Source organism: Aythya ferina (genome assembly GCF_964211825.1).
Source record: "Aythya ferina genome assembly, chromosome: 7".
Lineage (NCBI taxonomy): Eukaryota > Metazoa > Chordata > Aves > Anseriformes > Anatidae > Aythya > Aythya ferina.
The window spans coordinates 20,216,868-20,242,505 of NC_140302.1; the positions used below are offsets into that span (position 1 = coordinate 20,216,868).

The window sequence follows — 25,638 nt, forward strand, 5'->3', positions numbered from 1 at the left end:
GCTGGAGTTCAGGAAGCATTTGGACAACACTCTCAGACAAGGAAGTGTGGCAAAATAAAATATATTCACCGTATAATAGCACAGACACCTTCATTTTTCAGGGGAGTAAGTATCCAACCTGGTAGATTTTTTTTTTCCTCCTGGTATTTCAACAGAAGGGGCTTTACTTTTCTAACACAGTTTTCACACAGGTTTTCAAGGTGCAATTTCTTAGATGCCTCCCTCTCCAAAACAGATTTGATAAATGATTCTCACTTCAATATAAGGACATTCAAAAGAATGACGATTGCTGCATTTCAAACCTCCTGTGACAGAAACAAATGCTGTGCTTCTAGCAGTTGTATCCCCCCACTGCCTTTCCAGTCCGCTGTCATTCATTACTCTTCAAGAATAGTAATGCCATAAATCCAAGATAATAAAAACTGCTCCTAAGTTTCTATTCCCCAGCTGGCAGTGGTTGCGCTTCGTCTTGCAGATTCAGATAGTGAGCTTGGTTTCACTTTCTGGTTCCCGTTATTTCACTCACACAACACAAGGGCTGGAGCACATAAAAGGCAAGTCACAACAACAGTGATCACTTTGGCTTCCAAGCTACCTTCAAACGGGTAGAGAAAGGAAAGCAAGGAAAAAGAAGGAAAAACATGAGGTAAGAAAGCAACGTAGTCTCTGATTGCTGCTTTTTTGCTGTGCTCTTATGCTATGGGAATGTAGGCTTATAATATGCGTAACAGAAAGTAGTAAGGGACTTGGAGAATTCAAGCATCAGAAAATATTTTATAGAATATTTATTGGAGAAATGAAAATTAAATGAGGATTCCATTGGATGCTGTAATGTTATTGCTTTTTTCAGAACTGACAGTCAGGAACAGTGTGCAGGCAGTTCATGGATGAAATGCAGGCTGCAGTAGCAGCCTCTGACCAGCCAAAAGGATGGCTGGCACTGTTTAAGGCTGACAATTTACTTTCTCTTCTCTACTGCTGCAAGGACCAGCAAACAGTTCTGGATTGCAGTCTGAAGCAGAAGAAAAGTTATAACATTTGCTGAGGACTGTCATGCACACATAGACACTCAAATAGGGCAGAGCCAGGATGTTTATGAGAACCTAGGAAATTGCACTTACAAACTAAGCATTGAACTGAGCTAAACTGTGTTTAATCTGCATCACAAATCCATTCTGGGGACATTCATTTCCAACAAATGTCTTTTCATGAAATTACTCTCTGCTGTTGTTTTCATCCATGGAAATGTTCTGTGTTCTCAGCTGAGGCAACAAAACAACAGGTCACTTATCACATAATCACTTATTTCATTTTAACAGAATCATGTAGGTTGGGAAGGACCTTCAAGGTCATTCAAGTGAAGCCATCAACCTGACGTACCAAGTCCCATCACTAGGTCATGCTCCTTAGTGCCACAATTCAAACAATACATTTCAATTTTGATTTGAAGGGGACTACTTAAATGTTTCAAGCTATTCCTGGACTATTTTTGCTGATTTGGCAGCCAGTATCTGTTCTTCCTTGGTGTTGCCCAGGGGACAAAGGTTTATAACAAGGTAGTGATCATAGCAGGAACTTGCTCTCACTTCCCCTTCATCCTAGAAAAAAATGTAATTTCCTACATGGAGTTTTCTAATTAAGAACTGTTGTTGATACCAGTAAAGAATCAGTTAGTTGGAGAAGGTTACTTGATAAGGGCAAGGAGGTCAGTAAGACAAACTTAGACATTAACAGCATTTATAAATACCTATTTTCTCCAGTATCTGTAGTACTCCAGGTGGTTTGGGTGGGAATTTATATTGTTTTGTTTTCCCCAGCATCCTGCATGTTGTTCCAAAACCAGCAATACCTGCTTCCCAATTCCTCCTTCACTTGTCTCCTCAGAATTTTCCTTTTTTTTTTTTTTTAATGGGACGTTGCAGTGGCACAGCAGTGCATGTAGCACTGTGCAGGTTTGTAGATCCTCCTGGTTTTACAAAATGGAGAGCAGAGCTGTCTTTTCTAACAAAGGAGGATCTGACCAAGGAGCCAGTACTTCTTTAAGGAAGGGCCTAATATGGAGTAAACGTGTATCATTGATAGGCTACATGATAAAAGCTTGTCTGCACACCCACAAATGGGGACAGGTAGATGGTGGTAGGAAAGGGACTTGACAAATACCCTGCCTCAGCTGCTGCATGACTTATCTAAGGTCCTGATATTGTATCCTCACACACAGAGAAGCCCAGGGACACCAGTGCAGCTGGGGGCATCCCACTTTTATATGATTACCTCTTTTAAGTGGGCTTCAGCAAACTTTCCAAGAAGGGTAATACATTTCTGAGGCCCAGGGGAGTGCCAACCTTACAGTAGAGACCAGCCCTCCTTTATGGCATCTAGCCCACCAGCTCTTTGGCTGTGTAAGAGGTGCCCCCATTTCCACTGGCAAAGAGAATTAGTGAAAGAACTGCAGAGCTCTCTAGACTTACAGCGCACCACAGCTTTGGCTTACTTGAACTACTGTTGACGAGTGGCACCAAGTGAGGTATTGGCTGATTTTGAAGTACATCATGCCCAGTTTAAAAACACGAGTAGCAAAAAAGTAAATTGAGTGTAAGTAATCTTTTCTTTGATTTCTTCTAGTACCATTTCCAAGAATTCCTTGAAGAAGTCCCTGCTGCAGCTAGAATGTCATTTTACATGGACTTTGCTGAAGGAGGATGTAGATCTTGATAACCTAGAAAAATCAATAATTGATCTGATTGACATTGGATTTTATGAAAATCTCACAAATTACAATCTACTCTCTTATGTATATCACCTAAAGCACTTGAACAAGGAAGCCCTGGAAAATCTCCAGAAAGCTGAAGAATTTGTTCAAAAATGTCATCCAAATGAAATCGACATGAAAAGTCTTGTTACCTGGGGAAACTATGCTTGGATCTATTACCACATGCACAGATACAAAGAAGCTCAAGCTTATGTAAGCCAAGTGGAAAACAGCTGCAAAAAACTTTCAGGTACTGCTCAGTTGAAGATTCAGCTTCCAGAAATCTATGCTGAGCAAGGGTGGGCACTATTAAAGTTTGGGAAGAAGTACTATGGCAGAGCAAAGGAGTGCTTTGAAAAGGCTCTGAGCAAAGAACCCAACAACCCAAAATTTAATGCTGGCTATGCAATAGCAGTGTATCGTTTGGAAGAACACAGTAATGGAAAAAATGAAGAAGCAAACTCATGTGTGGAGATCCTGAAGCGTGCAGTGGAACTGAATCAAATGGACACTGTTCTTATGGCACTACTTGCATTAAAACTTCAGCAGTTACATCAAGATGATGAAGGGGAGAGATACATTGAAGAAGCAATGAAGAAAACCCCCAATCTTCCTTATTTCCTGCGATATGCTGCTATATTTTATAGAAAGAAAGGGGAAGTGGACAAGGCACTGGAGATTTTGAGAGAAGCCTTAACAGTGACACCAAAATCTACGTTTTTGCATCACCAGATGGGAGTCAGCAACAGAGCAAAGCTGAAGCAGTTGGAAAGGACAGGAAATCCACCTCAAGATCAAGTGGAAAAACTCATTCAAGAATGCATTTTTCATTTTAAAGCAGTGATTGACCAAAAAACAAAATTTTGTTCTGCCTATACTGACTTAGCAGTCATGTATGCAAAAGCAAAGAAGTATAAAGAAGCAGAAGAGACATATCAGAAAGCATTTCAGATAAAGACTCTGAGTAACGATGAAAAACAAGTCCTATGCTACCGGTATGGATATTTTCATCAGTATTGTAAGAGATCAGAATCTGAAGCCATTAGATATTACAAAGAAGGGCTGAAAATTGAAGAAGATTCTTACGGAAGACATATGTGCAAAACTGCCCTCAAAAAATTGTTGGGAGAGAGAATTCAGAAAGGTTTAGAAGATGAAGCAGATTTTGGTACACTTGGACTCATATACCAGCTAGATGGTAAGAACCATGAAGCAATTGAGTGCTATGAGAAAGCCATTGAACGTAACCCTGACAATGAAGAATATCTGAGTGCATTATGTGAGCTACGACTTTCCCTCTCAAGCTGAAGCTCCCAAAAATCCCTCTCTCTCAAAAAAAAAAAAAAAAAAAAAAAAAGTACACACACAAAAAAGCACATTTTAAGGTTGAAGTTATAACCTGATGAAAAACCTGGTACCACCACCACCTTATGGTGATGATGCAGAAACTGCAGATGGTGACTGGATGATGATTGTGCATTTGCTTGCTTGTTCACTATTAAAGGGCATGCTTAGAAAGAAAAATAGCTAAGCTATCTTAGCCTTACGTACTAATACTAGTATAGAGGTTGTCTTTGAGTGATGATCTGTAGGACACAGCTGGAACCAGATCTTACCTTCTACTGAGAAAAAGATCAGAGAATTATGATATTGTAACATTTAATCTATCAATTTAAAAGGCATGCTGATGGTTAATATAGATTGTTGGTGCATTTTCAAATATTAAGGAAAGATTCTTTTAGTGTCATTTAGAATAAATTTGTGCTGAACAGTTGTTCAGATTACCACCTTGTATGCTGTTTAACATAAATGACCACTGTTTAAACAACCACTGTTTGTCTAGTTTACTTGGAACTGAAAACATGTATCATTGTTGTGAACTATCAAAGAGCATTGCATCGTCCAATTGCTGCTTCTAGTATTTCTTTGCTGACTAATGCTCATGTTAGTAGATGAAAGAAAGGGAAACATCCATTCAAAAGAGTAAAAGGGATAAAGTTTGGGCGGGATATGGAAAGGTCAGGAGATAGCCCCATTTATTTTCCCAGACTCTCGGAGAGGCTGGGTTCAGAGATGCTCCTCCAGAGAATCAATTTGTGCAGAAAATAGCATCCATATAGTTTACCCAAACTGGCACTCTTGGGAGCCATTAGAGCAAACGTCTGGAGTGGAAGGAAAGGCAGTGTCTGAGATGCCAGAGAGACGGTTGTCTGTGGCTATGTGGTGAAACAAGGGACAGAAAACACGAGCAATGTACTGAACCGGAATTGGGGCACGGAGTGAAGCTGGAGAACCAGAGAAATGGAAACCCGAGTGCAAGGTGCAGGTGGGAGAAGGGCTGGGTGAACAAAAAGCACGCAAGAAGGGAAGAAAGGGTTGAAAGGACAGTGACTAGGTTAAGGAAGTGATTGTCTTCAGATCACTAAAGGTATTCACAGCTTGCCAGTCTAATTCCACATTACATACCTTGGCATAATAGATGATGGTGCTTGGGGAAAATTAAGACTGCACTTCCAGAACACTCCTGAGCCCTAGTCAGTCATGTAGAACGAAGCCAGCCGGTGACAGAGCCCACACACCAGGTTAAGGTGCACACTGAAGTCTGACAAGCTTCAGAAGATGTCAGAGCTTCAGCCATACATATGGCAGCAACGCTATCCAGCTGCCAGCACTTAAACAGCCCATACACGTGCCCCTGAGAGGGTGGGAGGGTGGGCATTTCTGTTGCCAGCCCCCGGCAGCCTTCCTGCCCCCTGAGCAGCAGCAGGCCCCATGCGCAGACAGGACGGTGTCCTACAGGAGCGTAAAACATGGTGCCAGGCAATGATGCATCAAGGAACCTGTCCCCTCTCAGCTCTCTAAGAATCTTTTATAGCATGAGCAAAAGCAGCCAGGAGCATAACAGTGTGCACTGCACACTCAACCACACCTGGGACTGCTAACTTCACAAACTTAACCAAATCTGGCCATGTTTTCTAGCCACCTGCCAGCTTTTCCTCTTAGAAACAGCGGTGGCCCTACGTAGGGAAAGGGGAGGGAGGAGAATGGGAAGGATGGGAGCAGGACTGAGACACGGTGCTCAGAGCTTGTAGGTACAACAGCAGGGCTGAAGTCAGGAACTGGTGATTACCTGTGGTGTTAGGCTCAGCTGTGGGGCATAATGGTACAAGAGGCGACCCCACTACCCTGCTCAGTCTTGAGGTTTCTCACCTCAGCGCAATTTCCATCCAAGCCTTCCTGAGGGCAGCAGGGAAGAGACGAAGGGACGGGTGGCACAGGCTGCCGAAGGCCCGGTTGCACACCCCTGCTCCCCTCCACACCCTGCCGCCCCTTTCCCGGGAGACACGGAGAGGCAGCCAGCTATTTAGGGAAAAAACGCAAGCCTGAAAGGCGCGGTCTTCATCACCGTGAGCGATCTGCGTCGCGTTCCGCTGGGTGGTGCTGCGGCACCGCCACCCGCGCCGCCCGAGCCCAGCGGGCAGAAGCGGAGCGGCGCCGGAGCGAGGCCGGCTGATCCGCGTGTGAACGCAACGGCCTCGCTGCAGGAAAAAGGAGGGGGGATAACCCTGCACGAGGCATTCGTTTATGAGGCCAAATCACCTCCTAGATCATCTAGGAGACTGCACTGGAATACACCATAAGTCCCTTAGCAGAAGGCATTATTTATTGAGGCCACTTGCCGAGGTGATCGGCTCCGGGGCAGACGCGTTCTGCAGCGGAGCGGAGGATCGGACAGGCAGGGCTAATTTTTCCGGCACCGAGCCCACTCGAGGGAACCACCAGGACCCGGCAGCCCTCGCGAGGGAGGTGAACGAGGCGAGAAGGAGGCGTAGGTGGAGCCAGCAGCGCCCCCTCCCCGGCCGTTCAAAAGCTGCCCCTAGGGAATACGAGTGACCAGGAGCGTGCGCAGCGAACAGGATGGGCAAACAGAGCGTGGCGCGTCACAAGGGTGAGGCGCGGCAGTTAGGGCGTGGCGCGGCAGTTAGGGCAGGCAGGGTAGAGCGTTCCCCCCCGCCCATACGAACACCTCCTCTAGCGGCGGTCTGCCGCTAGCTCAGCTGCAGTGGTGTACACCAGGCACAGTGCGCTCTCCAGGAAGTCTGTGCACACCCAGACCAACTGCCCGCTCGAAACTGGGTTAGTTCAGGTCTCCGGGTGCAGGGAGTGCCTGAGCCTGTTGCTACCACCTGCGGGGGACAGAGAGACTGTGTGCGTGAGGTGCGAGCAGGTGGATGACCTGGCAGAGCTCAAGGAGGAGGTTGAGAGGTTGAGGGATATCGGGGAGTGTGAGCGGGAGATAGACCCTGAGCGGCCTGAAGGACAGGTACCGGGGTGAGACCCCCCAGATGGGGGTGGACCCCCTGCCCTGCTGCTGTCGGGCAGAGGGAGGGGGCCTAGGAGTTGAGGAGGAATGGAAACAGGTCCCTGCTCGACATCGCAGGCGATGCCCCCCCCACCGGCCCCACCTTCCCAGGTGCCCTTACACAACAGGTTTGAGGCACTGGAGCTTGAGAGACTGGTAGCTGAGGAAGAGGTAGGAAGTCTACCCAGGAGGATGCCTAGGGCAAGGAAGTCGACTCCACGCCTCAGGATTGCCTCCACCAGGACAGAAAGAAGGGTGATTGTTGTGGGCGACTCCCTTCTCAGGGGAACAGAGGGACCTATTTGTCAGCCTAACCCTACCCGTAGGGAAGTCTGCTGCCTCCTTGGGGCCAGGGTCGGGGACATTGCCAGAAAGCTTCCCAACCTGGTTCACCCCTCTGACTATTGTCCTCTTTTAATAGTCCAGGCTGGCAGTGATGACACTGAAGAGAGAAGCCTGAAGACCATCAAACGGGACTTTAGGGGACTGGGACGGTTAGTGGATGGAGCGGGAGTACAGGTGGTATTTTCCTCCATCCCTACGGTGGCAGGGAGGGGTACAGAGAGGACACGGAAAGCCCACCCGATAAACACGTGGCTCAGATGCTGGTGCCAATGCAGAAATTTTGTTGTTTATTTTCTGACCATGGGGCACTTTACTCAGCACCCAGCCTGATGGCCGCAGGGGGGTTGGCACTTAGATGTGCACAAGTCGATGGGGCCAGATGGGATCCACCCAAGGGTACTGAGGGAACTGGCAGAGGAGCTGGCCAAGCCGCTGTCCATCATTTATCAACAGTCCTGGCTATCGGGGGAGGTCCCAATCGACTGGCGGCTAGCAAACGTGACGCCCATCTACAAGAAGGGCCGGAGGGCAGACCCAGGAAACTACAGGCCTGTCAGTTTGACCTCAGTGCCAGGAAAGCTCATGGAGCAGATCCTCCTGAGAGTCATCATGCAGCACTTGAAGGGGAAGCAGGCGATCAGGCCCAGTCAGCATGGCTTTATGAAAGGCAGGTCATGCCTGACGAACCTGATCTCCTTCTATGACAGAGTGACGCGCTGGGTGGATGAGGGAAAGGCTGTGGATGTGGTCTACCTTGACTTCAGCAAGGCTTTTGACACCGTCTCCCACAGCATTCTCCTCAAGAAACTGTCTGCTCGTGGCTTGGACTGGCGCACGCTTCGTTGGGTTAGAAACTGGCTGGATAGCCGGGCCCAAAGAGTCGTGGTGAATGGAGCCAAGTCCAGTTGGAGGCCAGTCACTAGTGGCGTCCCCCAGGGCTCGGTGCTGGGGCCGGTCCTCTTTAATATCTTCATCGATGATCTGGACGAGGGCATCGAGTGCACCCTCAGTAAGTTCGCAGATGACACCAAGTTAGGTGCGTGTGTCGATCTGCTTGAGGGTAGGAAAGCTCTGCAGGAGGATCTGGATAGGCTGGACCGATGGGCTGAGGTCAACTGCATGAAGTTTAACAAGGCCAAGTGCCGGGTCCTGCACCTGGGGCGCAATAACCCCAAGCAGAGCTACAGGCTGGGAGAGGAATGGTTGGAAAGCTGCCAGGCAGAGAAGGACCTGGGAGTGATGGTGGACAGTCGGCTGAATATGAGCCAGCAGTGTGCTCAGGTGGCCAAGAAGGCCAACGGCATCCTGGCTTGTATTAGGAACAGCGTGACCAGCAGGGCTAGGGAGGTGATCGTCCCCCTGTACTCAGCTCTGGTGAGGCCGCACCTCGAGTACTGTGTTCAGTTTTGGGCCCCTCGCTACAAGAAGGACATCGAGGTGCTTGAGCGGGTGCAGAGAAGGGCGACGAAGCTGGTGAGGGGCCTGGAGAACAAGTCCTACGAGGAGCGGCTGAGGGAGCTGGGCTTGTTCAGCCTGGAGAAGAGGAGGCTCAGGGGTGACCTTATTGCTCTTTACAGATACCTTAAAGGAGGCTGTAGAGAGGTGGGGGTTGGCCTGTTCTCCCACGTGCCTGGTGACAGGACGAGGGGGAATGGGCTTAAGTTGAGCCAGGGGAGTTTTAGGTTAGATGTTAGGAAGAACTTCTTTACAGAAAGGGTTGTGAGGCATTGGAACAGGCTGCCCAGGGAAGTGGTGGAGTCACCATCCCTGGAAGTCTTCAAAAGACGCTTAGATGTAGAGCTTAGGGATATGGTTTAGTGGAGGGCTGTTAGCGTTAGGTTGGAGGTTGGACTCGATGACCTTGAGGTCTCTTCCAACCTAGAAAATTCTGTGATTCTGGGGTTCCTATCTCTAAGGGGAAAACAGATCCTAGGCCAGGAGCTGGCGGGGCTCATTGAGAGGGCTTTAAACTAGGTAAGAGGGGGGACGGGGCTGAAACAAGGCTTGTTAGAGCTGTGCCGGGGGAACAATGGCAAGGCAGGGAGAGAAGGCAATGGCCCAACTGAAGTGCATCTACAGTAATGCACACAGCATGGGTAGCAAACAGGAGGAGCTGGAAGCCATCGTGAGGCAGGCAGGCTATGACTTGGTTGCCATCACGGAAACATGGTGGGACCACTCTCATGACTGGAGTGCTGCAATGTCTGGCTATAGGCTCTTCAGAAGGGACAGGCAGCATGGAAGGGGTGGTGGTGTGGCTCTCTGTATCAGAGAGAGTTTTGATGTCGTGGAACTTGAGGCTGGGAATGATAAGGTGGAGTCCCTATGGGTTAGGATTAGCGGGAAGGCCAACAAGGGAAGCATCCTGGTGGGGGTCTGTCATAGACCACCAAACCAGGATGAGGAGACTGATGAGGAATTCTAGAGGCAGCTGACAAAAGTTGCGAAGTCATCAGCGCTTGTTCTCGTGGGGGACTTCAACTTCCCAGATACATCCTGGAAGCACAACACAGCCCAGAGAAAACAGTCTAGGAGGTTTCTGGAGAGCGTGGAAGATAGCTTCCTGACACAGCTGGTTAGTGAGCCTACCAGGGGAAGTGCCCCACTAGACCTTCTCTTCACAAACAGAGAAGGACTGGTGGGAGATACGGTGGTTGGAAACTGTCTTGGGCAGAGTGACCATGAAATGGTAGAGTTCTCCATTCTTGGAGAAGCCAGGAGGGGGACCAGTAAAACTGCTGTATTGGACTTCTGGTGGGCCGACTTTGAACTGTTCAGGACACTGGTTAGCAGAGTCCCTTGGGAGGCGGTTCTGAAGGGCAGAGGAGTCCAGGAGGGCTGGGCTCTCTTCAAGAAGGAAGTCTTAATGGCACAGGAGCGGTCTGTCCCCACATGCCCAAAGACGAGCTGGCGGGGAAAAAGACCGGCCTGGCTGAACAGAGAATTGTGGCTTGAGCTTAGGAGGAAAAAGAGGGTTTACAATCTTTGGAAAAGAGGGCGGGCCACTCGGGAGGACTATAAGGATGTTGTGAGGCAGTGCAGGGACAAAATTAGAAAGGCCAAAGCTCATCTGGAGCTCAGTCTGGCTACTGCCGTCAAAGACAACAGAAAATGTTTTTACAAATACATCAGTGCAAAACAGAGGACTAAGGAGAATCTCCAGCCTTTACTGGATGCAGGGGGGAACTTAGTTACAAAAGATGAGGAAAAGGCGGAGGTGCTTAATGCCTTCTTTGCCTCAGTCTTTAGCAGCAAAAACAGTTGCTCTCTGGATACCCAGTACCCTGAACTGGTGGAAGGGGATGGGGAGCAGATTGTGGCCCTCACTATCCATGAGGAAATGGTTGGCAACCTGCTACGGCACTTGGATGTACGCAAGTCGATGGGGCCAGAAGGCATCCACCCGAGGATACTGCGAGATCTGGCGGAGGAGCTGGCCAAGCTGCTTACCATCATTTATCAACAGTCCTGGCTATCAGGGGAGGTCCCAGTTGACTGGCGGCTAGCAAACGTGACACCCATCTACAAGAAGGGCTGGAGGGCAGACCTGGGAAACTATAGGCCTGTCAGTTTGACCTCAGTGCCAGAGAAACTCATGGAGCAGATTATCTTGAGTGTCATCACGCGGCACTTACAGGGCAACCAGGTGATCAGGCCCAGTCAGCATGGGTTTATGAAAGGCAGGTCCTGCTTGACGAACCTGATCTCCTTCTATGACAAAGTGATGTGCTCGGTGGATGAGGGAAAGGCTGTGGATGTGGTCTACCTGACTTCAGCAAGGCGTTTGACACCGTTTCCCACAGCATTCTCCTCAAGGAACTGTCTGCTCGTGGCTTGGACTGGTGTACGCTTTGTTGGGTTAAAAACTGGCTGGATAGCCGGGCCCAAAGAGTCATGGTGAATGGAGTCAAATCCAGTTGGAGGCCAGTCACTAGTGGAGTCCCCCAGGGCTCAGTACTGGGGCCGGTCCTCTTTAATATCTTTATTGATGGTCTTGATGAGGGGATCGAGTGCACCCTCAGTGAGTTCGCAGATGACATCACGTTAGGTGCGTGTGTTGATCTGCTTGAGGGTAGGAAAGCTCTGCAGGAGGATCTGGATAGGCTGCACCGATGGGCTGAGGCCAACTCTATGAAGTTCAACAAGGCCAAGTGCCGGGTCCTGCACCTGGGGCGCAATAACCCCAAGCAGAGCTACAGGCTGGGAGATGAGTGGTTGGAAAGCTGCCAGGTGGAGAAGGACCTGGGAGTATTGGTGGATAGTCGGCTGAATATGAGCCAGCAGTATGCTCAGGTGGCCAAGAAGGCCAAGAGCATCCAGGCTTGTATAAGAAGCAGTGTGGCCAGCAGGACTAGGGAAGTGACTGTCCCCCTGTACTCGGCTCTGGTGAGGCCGCACCTCGAGTACTGTGTTCAGTTTTGGGCCCCTCGCTACAAGAAGGACATCGAGGTGCTCAAAAGACCTGCGAAGGTCGACGAAGCTGGTGAGGGGTCTGGAGAACAAGTCCTATGAGGAGTGGCTGAGGGAGCTGGGCTTGTTCAGCCTGGAGAAGAGGAGGCTTAGGGGTGACCTTACCGCTCTTTATAAGTACATTAAAGGAGGCTGTAGCGAGGTGGGGGTTGGTCTATTCTCCCACATGCCTGGTGACAGGACGAGGGGGAATGGGCTCAAGTTGCACCAGGGGTGTTTTAGGTTGGATATTAGGAAGAACTTCTTTACCAAAAGGCTTGTTGGACATTGGAACAGGCTGCCCAGGGAAGTGGTGGAGTCACCATCCCTGGAGGTCTTTAAAAGACGTTTAGATGTAGAGCTTAGTGATATGGTTTAGTGGGGACTGTTAGTGTTAGGTCAGAGGTTGGACTTGATGATCTTGAGGTCTTTTCCAACCTAGAAATTCTGTGATTCTGTGACTTCCAAAAGAATGACGATTGCTCCATTTCAAACCTCCTGGGACAGAAACAAATGCTGTGCTTCCAGCAGTTGAGTCCCCCACTGCCTTTCCAGTCCACTGTCATTCATTACTCTTTAAGAAGCCCTGACAGCATCCTGCATCTGCGCAAGCAAGTGTCCGGCTGCCACCCAGGACAGAGTAGCTCTGCAGGCCCCACCAGCTGAGCGCTGCTCAACACTGGGAGTTTGGGGTTTAATTCAGACCCGGAGCTGTTGGGCAGCTGGGGTTTGTAGCAAGTGACATCCCAGCAGTGGGAGGTTTCCATAGAGTAACAAAAAGCCTCAGGGTGGTTTCGCTTAGCTCACCTTTGCAAAACTGGGGCTTGTTTGTGGACACTTCATTTAATGCAATTGCTCCTATGCACTTTTTCGTTTGTTTGGGCCCCATTCACTGGATCCCTAAATACCCTGCTCTTCAGGACCTACTCATTTACTCCATGGGGGAGTAAGTGCTAAATCCACCTAGGGGTGTGTTAGTTGCCCACATGTACTTTTTGCTAACATGAAAATTCAACTTTCCAAAGGTACAATGCAAGACTAAGCACAAAGCTGAAATGGCAGAGCTGTCCAAAGGCCTAGAAAAAAAATAAAACCAATTAAAGATCATATTCTGCACTTACAGTGTATTTTCATGCACTGCATGGAACACCTGGAGCAGAGCATTAGCACGGACAGGATTCATCTGAGTGCTCTATCCAAGCTTGCATCCATCAGTGCTCAGTGGGCTGGTGGGAAAGCACCACGTTATCCTGGCAAATTGTTCACAGATTTCTGAGGTGTCTGTGCCTACTGCTGCACTGAAAGCACCACGTTATCCTGGCAAATTGTTCACAGATTTCTGAGGTGTCTGTGCCTACTGCTGCACTGTGCTATGCCAGCCTACCCTGTATGGAGAACAGCCTGAACATTATCATCCCTTAATAAAACAATCTTTAACTGTACTTCTAAATGTACTTCTGGAGCATGGTAATGGTAAATGCTTTGAGTGCAGACAACTGAAGTCAAACAATTTTAATGTTATATTTGAAATATGCATGAAAAATAGAAGAAATTGATACACATACTATTCATATATATATAAAAATACATTATGACCCTGTGGGTGTACTCCTGATCTAATTCAAATTTGTGAACAGCAGCCTGTGTTGCTTTCCCTTCTGAGGCACAGAATGGAATAGGACACCAATAGCAAACATCAAATATACCGCAAGTGATTAACAAAATTACTAGCATAGCATTAATAAAACTTATCTGGACTCTGATCAATTTGCTAGTGAACAGAATACAGTTTTATACAGCATCAAACAGAAAAGATTTGCACTTCAGAATGTGAAGTTCCTCCATCTCTAACAGTTTCACTTTGGAAATGTAGAAGCATCTCATTATTCAATAAACCATCACATCAGTAATTTACTGCCATGAGCTACATTCAGTCTCTAAGTTCAACAAATCAGCCAGCTGTAGTACATCCCTAGCACAAGTAGCAGGAAATCATCAGCAAATCACAGCCGCTGCTGTCTGGCCAGCCAGGACAAGTGACCCGATCAGCTCTCCAGTTAGTATAAATGAGTAATTTGCACCACCTGAAGATATGTCTCCTGGATCCAAAAAGGGACAGGCTTGCCATTGCAATATGCAGGATGAGCAACTTGTCTGCCGAGATCTTCTTTAGGTAGAGCATCTGGGGTGGGAGTTTCTCAGTCATCTGCTCGCAAAAATTTTTTTTTTCAGCAACTAGTGATTTTGCAGGAGGAAGAGACTCTGCATTTGGAAAAACAAGAGCTTCTCCTCCCAGTCTCCTGGGCTGCCTTTGGACTTCTTCCAACTAATGAAGCTAGAGCAGGTTTGTCTACCAGCACACCTAGTCTCCTGGTACAGATTCACTCCTTTTCATATGGCTGAGCAGCCACAGCAACTCTTCCATCCACCCAGAAAAGATCAGCTGGAGTATCATACCTGGAATGTCAATGTTTAGAAATTCATCCTTTAGAGATTTCCAAGAGAAAGAAAAAAAAAAGAAAAAAAAAAGAAAAAAAAAAAAAAACAGCAGCCACCTCAAAATTTTGCTGTAGGAGGACTAGGAAAGTAGCTCTAAAACCACATTTGAAATGAAGTTGCAATGTATGTACAAGATTCAGGCATGCTGTAAAAATTAAAGCTGCTTCAGAGATGCTTTCAGCATTAATCACAGCTTCCTGGCAGATTTTATAACAAATAGTTTTGGCATTTGACAAAGAGTTTAATGAAGACTGATAAATGGAGAGGTTTCTCAGTGGCATGTGTTACTCCATTGAAACAACTGATTGGAACACCAAAAAAATTATTTCATTAATACTATTTTTGAAATAATTTAAACATTATTGTTCAGCTTTGTTGACTGATTACTTTGTATTTTTCTTTTCATTATATCCAATTATGTTTTTTGAGATTACCTTTGGAGTCAACATATTTCCTTAGAAATAAATCTGTCGACACTTGTATCTACCAACTCTCTTCACTTTCAGTCTAGCTTTGTTCTATTACTGCATTAACTTTCTGTGTAGATTTTAGCCTACCAAAACCTGACATAAAAATCTAACGGAGATGCCTTGTTTCACAGAAGTAGCATCTTCAGCAGTGCAACACAATGCAGCCCCCTCTGTCTCAGTCATGGCTGCACAGCGCTGAATTTTGACAGTGCTTGTCATCTGTTGCTATAGCTGCTTGTATCCACAGACAAAAGTTCAGCATCCTTTTGGTCTAATTCTCCGGTGACAGAGTAAGTTATTGCTCCATTTGTCCAGATGTGATGTTTGCTGTGGGTGTCATTGGTGAGTGACCTTAAATGCGTTCTGTTGATTTTCTTTGCCAGTCTTGCAAAACACAGTAACGTTGAACTAAATATCATAGAAAATCCACACAGGAGGAATGACGCGGTGTAACTGCCCGTTGTATCCACAAGCCAACCTGTAGGAAGACAAGTCATTTTTTTTTTTTTCAGGCTTGACAGAATTCTTGTAATTTGCAAGTCCTGTGATCAGCAGCACTTCTGGAGTTGTATCACAGACAAACGCCATCAAACAAGACAGGTTTACATTGCCATCACTATACCTTTACCTCCTGGGGCTGGGGGAAATTTGTCCACAACATCAGCAGGCAGATAATTTTATTATGTGCCTTTGTTTGGAAGTCAAACCCATGAGAAAAAGCACAGCAGTCATCACCACAATACTGCACAGACATCTTTCAACCATGTGGATTTAACTGGAAGTCTTTAGACATGCTTAGAAGAGCCACAGGATTAAATACAGTGTATATGAGATCCTCTGACTGAAGCTAGTGAGCTATGCCCTAGGCTCGCGCATCACTTCAGAGTATTCCTTTTTGCAGTATCTTTTGCTACAGAAAATTAAATTAAAAGCCTCAGAAATAGAGTCCAATTGGAAATTGATGTGAATAGTGGAGATGTGCAAGACATATTTATACATTTGAAAAAGATTTCTGACCTTCTATAATATTCAAAACTGTGTCAACATCTTTCTAAAGAATAACAGGAGTACAGCTCTCATCATTACTTCACTGCAATGAAACAGGCTGAACAGCCTGTTCATTGGAACAGGCTGCCCAGGGAAGTGGTGGAGTCACCATCCCTGGAAGTCTTCAAAAGACGCTTAGATGTAGAGCTTAGGGATATGGTTTAGTGGAGGGCTGTTAGCGTTAGGTTGGAGGTTGGACTCGATGACCTTGAGGTCTCTTCCAACCTAGAAAATTCTGTGATTCTGTGAAACTGATAGGGGAAAAGATGGTTTGATACCACAGGGATGAGTTTGTGAGTCTGTGACCAACAGCAGTGAAGCTGACTCACCCACTGTTCAAAGCAGTTCAGAGATAAAAAGATTAAGTCCTCTAGATCAAAAAAATAAAAAAACAACAACTTGCAATGAATCTCTTTAGCTATCATTTTCAAAACTGTATGATTTCAGAGAAATCTTTTCTTCCATCTACTTACACAATTTCTAACCTATGTGAAGTGATAATGTAACAGCTCTTAGAAACCCAATTTCATAGTGTTTTTGTCTGTTCTTTGTTTTGTTTTGTTTTTTAATTTCAGCTTACTCTATATGTAGAAATCATTCCATCAAGACAGAGCTTAAGTGGATCTCAAGTCTTATGAAGGTCTGTGTGTGTTGCTTCTCTGCCCAGGGGCTACCTTCCCATTCAGTATGTATTTCCTATCCTTTCCTATTACATCCCACCAAAGCCCACCTGCATTTCTTCCTGGGAATCCGAAAAGGAGATGACAAGGCACTTTGCACCTTTTTCCCACCGGTCCAATAAACACACCAGAGGAATATCATTTTGACCAATTCAAAGGGAAAAATGGGGACTGTTACTAATATACTCAAAATGCTGAAAAACCTATAGCTTGAAAATTAGAGTAAATACTGTACCACAGCTTTTAGTCACCAGCGACAGAGAAACAAGCTGCAGGAAAGCAGCCCAGAGCCAGGAGCCAGGCCCTCCCCACCTGGACACCACAGGGTGCATGCCTGTGCTTCACCCTTCAGTGCACAGTTCCACAGAAAGAGAATGCTCTGTCAGAGGGTAAAACATGAGATGCTCAAAAGCTTCCAGGAAAAAGAAAAAAAAATTTTTTTTCAAAGAAATCTTCCATCAAATTGTAAAATGGTAATTGAAAGTGACAGTAAAATGTTTACTATCACATTGATATCTATTTTTGTTCAAGCTCTAGACTAAATGCCAGACTATTTTGCTTTGGTCAACAGTTGAAATCAAAGTAATGATGAGATTATAGGAAAGTCATTTGTGAACTGACCTGCAACAGGCGGGCTCACTAGATACGGTATGGCATGCAGAAAATACACAACACCCAGTGCTGAAGATAAGGAAGAAGTTCCCACGACATCTGCCGTCACAACAGGGATCAGCGTTACATAAGCTCCATCAAAGTAGCCAAAGGTAAAGGAGAAAGGCACAAGCAAGGGGAAGGTCTGGAGAACTGGCAAGAAAAGGCAGCAGAGGCCATCCATTCCCACAGCAAAGAGGTAGCAAAAGTGCCGATGCTTCTTCAGACACCTGCAAATTCAAAACAGGAAAGGATATCACTGGACACAGCATCGCGGTCACTGTGCAGCACTTCAGTCTCTCTTTCATGTTGCTCAAATTTAAGTCCAACTTATTACTCCATCTTCAAGATGAAAAGCTCAACCAGTGAGGTGCTTGGCTGAGGAAAGATACCCCGCTACAGTTGCAGAAACACCTGGAGAGCAGCACCCCACTGGAGTTAGTTTAGCCAAGTGAGATGGCAATTCCTCTCTCCCTGCCCCACAAAACCAATGACTGATTTTTCCTACAAACTGAGTAAGCACAAAGAATAATGTGCTCCTTAGAACCAAAACATCTCTTAGTTTAGCCAGATGCTGCACACAGATGTCTCGAATGGCTGAGTTAATAAAGCATGGTGAGTTCTCTTATACTGGGAGATGTATAACAGTTTTAGGTCAGCCCTGAAGTACATGCCTGACAGTGGTAGGCATGTACTTGGTCCTTTTCCATCACTTCTGCATCCCTCCAGCAGCACAAAAGAGATGGAAAGGCACAAGTAGCATCATCCTCTAGGGATGAGGTACAGAAGTTCATGCTTGATATACCTTAGGAAAGAGGTTACATTTCCATGGTCAAATGGAAGAGCTTTTAGCTTTTCAGAAACACATCGTTTCTTGGGGTTGGGCAGGGTCCAGTAGATGCCAATGAACTCCAAAGAGACAAAACCATTAAACAGCAAGCATTTCTGAAAGTTTGTTCATTGGTTTTCTAGAAACGTTACAGGTGCTACAGACAACATACATAATGTTACCTTTTATGTGCATTACACCCCATTTGCATCTAGCCTCCCACTGGCTAAAGCTTGAATTTCCTTAGCCGTACGCCATTACCTTCTGTCTGTTAGCCATCCAAAGGTGATGTTACCAATGATATCAACGACACCAAGTATGGACATGAGGAAGGCAGCCTGGTGATGGCTCACTCCAACGCTCAAGGCATAAGGCACTAAGTAGACAAAGAGAGGGCTGCAGCCATACGCCATAAATAAGACCGACACTGCTAGCACCATGAAGCCTGGCATGAGCAAAAAGTCATATTCCTTCCATGAACAGTAGCATAAACACTCGTGCGACCATGCTTTGATTAAAGGTGAACAGATGGACATTCGCTTTAAGTCTTGTTTCTGTGCTTCAGGGACGTACTCCTGTTCAAGAAGCCCCGGAGCAGTTTTACGGTCCTCCTTAAGGGCGATGGGCCGCATCAAGGCACCACAGACGCAGAGGTTTAGAACAAAACCTCCCAGGATGAGTAATGCCCCACGCCAGGAAAACTGCTCAATTAGGAGTTGGACCACAGGGGCCAGGATGAAGGTACCAATTCCACTTCCAGACATGGCTATTCCATAAGCCAATGCTTTCCTCTTGTTGAAATATTTGCCCACCATTGCGATGGCTGGGGAATAACAGAGTGCAAACCCAAGTCCTGGAAGAGAAAGCACAGTGCAGATGGCTTAATTCTGAGCACGAACATATGGAACACATTAAATTAAACCACACAGCCTACTTCCATCAGCACGAATGAATAGGAAGCTCTTCCTGACATGCAGCCCAGTCATAGTGTGAAAAGAAACCAGGATGATTCCCTTCTTCCACCATCAGGGTCACTGACTCGACAAATCTAATGGATCATTATAAATCTATGATAACAAGGCTCAGATAGGAGTGATGGGGTGCGTTTAATAACGAAAACAAGGACTATCAATGAACATCAGAAAAACAGCATGTCAGTTTTTCCTGGATACCAGATGAGGTCTCCTGGATACCACATGAGGTCTCATCCCAGAGCCCACACAGACACCAGTGTGGGGCACACTGGTCTGGTGAGGCAATGCTTTGTGTTTCAGTCTGGTGCAAACCCAGCTATTCATTTTCAGGTCTCAAAGGCAGCACAAGGAGTTAGACTCTGTCACTGATATCCTGCACTAAACGTGTTTTAGTCAGCTAAACTAACTCAATGCAGCAGCTGGTTGGAGTCCTGAGCATTTATAAATCTCTTTGTACAAATAAGGAGGGGAAAAAAGCCTCAGAAGAAAAAGCCATGCCCAAGTCAGCAGACAAATAAAATCCATCTCTTGGAAAAGACTGTGGTCTCTGCTGCAGAAACCAGAGCAATTTTAACCATCAATTACTCGCCCCAATACTAAACATGCACTTCTGAATCAGACACTGAAATGTGTTACTGACTAGGGTTTTGGAACACATCCTACGTTCAGGTTAAAAGGGTCCCCATGGCTTCCGGCAGAACTTGCCAGCCAGGGAGGTAATCATCTGTGCCATAACCGGCTTGCAAGGTTCTCCTCAAAGGCCTCCTCTGTGCTGGGCAAGTGCTGAGCTAAGTGGATTAGAGGGGGCAAGGGAAGGAGATGGCAGAGCAGCTGTGACAAGCATACTCTATTTCGAATGAGTTGGCAGAGGAAATAGGTCCCCAAAAGCCAAAAATGTCCAGTGAAAAGTGGAAATGCAAAGTTTGTGACTGAAAATATTTCCGTGTCTCTTAGAGTGAGCTCTGCTACCTGTTGTCAGTCCCCTTTCTCATCTCTGTCTCACTTTTCACAGTTTCAAGTCCTGCATTTTTATGGACCTTTGTCAGTTATGTTCCTGCCTCCTCTCTGGATTGGAGCATCACCACTAGCATTTACCGACAGTTATCTCTACATTAATCACTCCCTACAGATTAGAAGTTAACTGCTTGCAGAATGGACTCTTTACAGCCCCATCTATGAAGTGCAATTGCTTTTCCACCCCAATATTAATTGTGGTTTTCACTAAGGAAGCCTCCGTGGCATTAGCGTTGTATGTGGCACAGCCCTTTTGAGTTACAAGGAACCTTTTTATTTGTTATGAACACATTTGTCAACAGATTAACACTGTAATGAAGGAGCTACATGCACTACAACACGGATTTATTTTTTTTTTTAAATAAGCTGTTGGCAGCATGTGAACTGCAGTAATTCCACCACCTCCTTACTAAACAGCAGGGGACCAAGTACAAGGGCTTATATCACCGTGGCTACCAGGTCAGTATTAATAATGAAGGAATGTCAGTGTGACTATGGGCACCACTAATGTTCCTCAGTTCACTGCAAACATGGGAAAATTGGACAGAGCAAAAATATCTGCTATCTACATACCTGAATGCAAATGGAGGAGCTGCTACAGCAATACTATCAGCCAGGGATGTGTTTGCTTTTCAAAGGGAATATAATGCAGATAAAGTGCACAGCTGAAGTACTACGTATTCACCCAGGGCTACCCTGCCCGCTTAGTTCTTTTGTTTTGATTTAAATTTCATTTTTTAATATGCAAATATCTGGGGGCACTCTAGAACCACTACCACAACAAAATCCTCACAAATCACAGGTGAAAGAGAAAATTTTATGTGTATCACTGGTAGCGGAAGTCCTTCTTGAGCTCCCATAATTTCACAGCTTTTTCCATAGTCTTCTCTCTAACGTTAAAGAGATGCTGTAGCAGCATGCAATATTTGGGCTGTTCACCCATTGACTTCAGCCAGAACCCCTTTTTTCACAATGAGGAGAACAAGCCTCAGTATCTCTACTGACCACGGATGTGGCAATATGACATGGAGAAGAGATCACCCCTCTTTAAAGGAAAGGCTGTAATTTTTTATCATTCCCGTGTTGCTTTCCTGACTAGACCAAAGGAGCTGAGTGCCTCCTACCTGTAAGGACTCCTAATGATAAGTAGAGATGTTCCAGGCTGGCGGCGAAGGAGCTCAATATTAGTCCAGTAGATGCAAGCAGCCCTCCTAGCATGATACCAACTTGGCAGGATACATGATTACTTATTAAACTCCCAAGTGGGGCTTCAAAGAAACAAATAAAGCTGGTAGTTAATAGCAAGTCCTCGAAAATAGTTCATTGCAACTAACATCAAGGGAAAGGACACAGCAGGAAAGCAGGGGAAAGCGGTGATCACAGCTATGCAGGGTGGTCTTTCAGCAACCCTTCCTATCAGAATGGTGTGAGAATCAAAAACCTTCTAAAATTATTTTCCCTAAAGTCAGGATAAAGCTAAAGTTTACAGTAGCTTTTTCAGCAGATCAAAGTCACTATGGGACACAGCTACTCTGAAGTTTTCAGGGTCAAGAGAGGCCACAGCAACAACCGGATACAGCCCACGCTGTTCTTTACTCCATTCTTACAACTGCAGAGGCCTTCCCCAACACGCAATCTGCTCTTCAGACTTCAGAAACTTCAGGCATCCTTCCTGCAGGCTCTGTGCCAGACTTAGGTGTGAGAGGTCTCCAGAGGACCATCTCCAGAGCCACCAAACCTGTCCGGACCTTCTCCTACAGTGACAGTTCCCAGGTCACCCTGCCTCTACCAGGGGATGTCATCTCCAGCCCTCTCCCTCTCTGCTACCTGTAATGCCAGGACAAGCTTATCCTCATCTATCTTTTTTCAAGACATAACCTGGCTGATGCAGGAGAGTTGCTATGTCTCAATTCGGCTGTGTTCCTAAACCCTCATGGATATTCTCATGGATTAACTCCTCCATGTCAGGATTAAAGCCTGAATTTTCACCTAAATTGTATAATTTTGAAGTAAACCCATGAGAAACTTTAGTGCAGCTGCTGAATTGATGCATATTATTCTTAGTAGCACAGAAGTTCCTTTTAAGGGAAAAGAATATTTGTAAATACAAGTCTGCTAAAATGATGATGATGTGACATGATTCGAAGGCTAGAAGTACAGACTGTGCTAGCTCTCAAATATGATTCCAATCAATAGGCAAAAGAAACACATGCTCAGTTAGCAGCTCTCAAACACAACTTGTCCCACTAGACCTTGACAAAAGTACATTTCTGGAAACTTAGATCACTTGACAAAACAAAATTGTGTTTCTTTTCAGTAGTATGAAGACACTCCCTTCCTGCCCAACTATGCTGAGGGAAGCGGCTCAGTTATACCAGACCCCAGAGAGTCCACAGCAACCATGTTTCCCAGCCTACTCCACTGGCTGACGGGTGTGCCAAAACGAGATGGAACTGAAGAAAAAGCAGTCACACTTGTCGTTAAAGTGTAATACACACCACAGAGCATCGTGGCACAGTCGACAATGGAGTGGATCCAAGCTGTTCTGGCATAATCCTGCCCAAAATATGCCTGGAACTCCACAAAAAAAATTGAGATGCACCTAGGAAAGATAACATGAACAACAATCTGTTAAACCTGGGATATGTGCCTCACAGAAAGCGGTCTCATTCTTCAGCAGCAAAGAGAACCTTCTTGAAGGTCTTCTCCAGCTCCCAGGAAAATTAAATCTGGTTTGTATTGATCCCAGCTGGATGGACATTTTTAAACAGTTGCAAAAGGGTTTTGGAAATGAAGATAATTAATACATGAGACAAAACGTCATATGGCACATGCAAGTTTAGTAGTCCCAACAGTACTTTATATAAAGCACTTTGGTTAGTGTGATTCAGCTAGGGAAGAACCCTTGCTTTGCACTGGCAACAATGGAATCACAAAATGGCGCCCAGCTATGATCCTAACAGGGGAATCAGGCTGATCTAGAACCTAATTCAGATAGATTTAACTAATTGAGAGAGATTACACTGTGTCGATGTTTGCATGCCACTTCTGTGCTATTTATCCCAAGATCCTAGACTTCAGATCCTTAAACCTGGCAGTTTTATCGAAAAAAAAAAAAAATATATATATATATATATATATATATATATATATATATACACACACACATATATATTTAGTGGGAAACACTCCATTTATATTATACTGACTGTCCAAGAAGATGCTGTCTCAGTGTCTCTCCCTCCCCAGGGTGCCTGTCTCAGCTTAACATAGCTTAACATCCATGTTCACAGGGAGTAGGCTCCTCTGTCTCCAGCTGACAGCAAAGTGGCCCAGCAACAGCTGTGGAAGCCATCTCACCCCAAAGACACACATCATGTTTGTGCAAGGCAGTGGCCTATTCCTCTTCTTTCCATTGTTGAGAAATATTTCTGAGGGCAAAAAAGAGAGGGATAGTGCCGCAGCAGGCCGGAGAGACAAGCAGCAGCCCCTTTACCTCGTCACGGCCCTAGTACAGATGGTGACCAGGAAGCAGCCGGCAACGATCATCCAGCCCCAACCGCCATCAGGTGGGCCACTGCGCGGGGCCATGGCGCTGTGCGGCCACGCTCCTCTTCCCCTCCTCAGGGCTGGGGGCTGGCTCCTCCTGACACTGCTTGCTGGGGTGGCCCAGCCTGTGGGCTGTTCGCCATCTGCAGAAAGGGAAGAAAAGCAGGTAGAGAGGTGTCAAGGTACAGAGCTGTGAAATCACACTGCCTGGCTAGGAAGCGCAGCTTCCTCGTGGTAATTCGTGTCGAGAAGATGATTGATATTAATAAAGTGCTACACTCTTTTTAGAAAGAATAGGTCACATCTCAAATGGGACATCTGACATAGTCACAGTTTGGATCACATAGCAATGGTCACAGCAGCTCAGAAAGATCAAACAAATTCACAGCTGTAACTATCAGAGCTTTTGTAAGCAGCTCCAAACCTGGTACCTCATGCATGCTCCTAAGTGACTGTAAAGGATCCCAGCTGGATGCAGTCTTTACAAGTTCATTCCCACAGCTGATAAGAACAAAACACACAAAGCAAAGGAGATCCAAATGAGTTTAAGATTTCAAACCACATCTTCGAGGTGTTCAATTGCTAGGACTCCGGTATGTAAAAGACCATTGAAAGTTTCAGAGTGGAGAAAGGATAGTTTTCTGACACAACTTTCCAACGTGTAGCCAAATTTGCCTATGTAGCTGACATAGCTTTCTAAGCAGCCTTTGCAGATGCCCACATGATCCAGAGGACATCACTGGCCTCCTCACAAGCCTTGTGGCTTTTTCCTTGAAGTGTAAAGTCCATTTTTTGACTTTACCTATTTGTTTCAAGGCAAAAAAAACAGCACTACACAAACCAGTGCATACCCACACCCTTCTTCCCCACTATGTTCTGAAACAAAATCTGACTTAAACAAAACTTGCTTTGCCTTGAGGCAGCATATGAACAAATAGAGGAAGGAAGGTAAACCACATGGGTTAATGCAGTAAGATAAGGAAGCATGTGTGTAGGCAAGGAAGTATAGCATTATTCACAAAATTTTTGTTAAAAGTCCATTAGGGAAGCTGAAAAAGTATGCAATCAAAAGTTAGAGGATTCTAGGCACATGATACAGAGGACACGTCCGTGGACTTGCTACTTGATGCCCACATTCTGTATTTGCCTTCCAGCATGCACTGCAGATTTGTGAGCAGACCATACATCTTAAGTGCTGAATCCATCCATATGACACAATTTTGCAGGGTGTACTTTACTTTTGGACTGAGCTGACTTGAACGAATGACTCATTCTTGATTTTTTAACTAATAGGGTCAATTCTGCATCCCTGTCTGCATAGCTCCAAGCAGCAACTGTCTGACAGTGAAGGCTGTGTCATTACACGATTCTTCATTCTGGATCAGTAAATGACCAGGGCATGAAAAAAAACAGCACAATTTGATGCAAGCAACAACCACATCCCTGTCTCCCTGTCTATGCAGATGGGAAACAAAATTCAACACTTTCGTAGGTATTTGCTTCTAACGTAGCCACAAGAAAAGCAGATATCCAATCTAGCATAAAGCCAGAGTGTCACAGATAGATTATATCCTGGTTTGGCAACAAAGCCTCCCATTGCAACATTACCCTGACAAACTCATCTGAACAAGCACAGCAAGTACCGAGCAGCAACCAGACTTTGCATCCAACACTAGGGGCCTCAAAGATGGATTTATTACAGGTTTAATATGTTACATTCAAATGCCGGGGTTATAGAATATCCCATGACAATCCACGACAGCTGCCTGAATTAATAGCACACTGATAAAGTGCCAGTGATTTTGCTTGAAGTTTTGCTGGCGATCACAAGTAATGCAGTTTGGTGGAGTTTGCAATAAGCACATGATACACTGCAGAGGGATCCTATGCGATTCAGATGTACCTCTGCAGCACTTTTGTAGAGTCTTGGCAAGGCAGGGATTCTTATTTTGGATCTGAACAATATATTTTGCTGCCCCTCCTGGAGGGATGAAAATTGTATTTCAAATTTTGGTTATT

The 25,638-nt window shown here is 45.8% G+C and overlaps 2 protein-coding genes across 7 annotated transcripts in view; one reads left to right on the top strand and one right to left on the bottom strand.

The window, feature by feature from the left end:
* Window positions 1-498: 498 nt before the first annotated feature.
* Window positions 499-4,577, top strand: LOC311439589 (interferon-induced protein with tetratricopeptide repeats 5-like). Its single transcript, XM_084525481.1, has 2 exons — window positions 499-646; window positions 2,623-4,577. Exons 1-2 carry the CDS (start codon window positions 642-644, stop codon window positions 4,055-4,057), a joined length of 1,440 nt encoding a protein of 479 aa, XP_084381607.1. The 5' UTR covers window positions 499-641; the 3' UTR covers window positions 4,058-4,577.
* A 9,520-nt stretch (window positions 4,578-14,097) lies between these two features.
* SLC16A12 (solute carrier family 16 member 12) overlaps window positions 14,098-25,638 on the bottom strand; it is a 37,962-nt gene continuing 26,421 nt past the window's right edge. For all 6 annotated transcript variants that reach the window (XM_084526225.1, XM_084526226.1, XM_084526227.1 and 3 more), the window contains 6 exons: window positions 23,567-23,762; window positions 22,569-22,672; window positions 21,195-21,338; window positions 18,344-18,935; window positions 17,224-17,483; window positions 14,098-15,353 (listed from right to left, as the gene is read on the bottom strand). In XM_084526225.1, the coding sequence (XP_084382351.1) occupies window positions 15,091-15,353; window positions 17,224-17,483; window positions 18,344-18,935; window positions 21,195-21,338; window positions 22,569-22,672; window positions 23,567-23,661 (1,458 nt within the window). In that variant the 5' untranslated portion in view covers window positions 23,662-23,762 and the 3' untranslated portion in view covers window positions 14,098-15,090. The remainder of the gene's footprint in view (window positions 15,354-17,223; window positions 17,484-18,343; window positions 18,936-21,194; window positions 21,339-22,568; window positions 22,673-23,566; window positions 23,763-25,638) is intronic.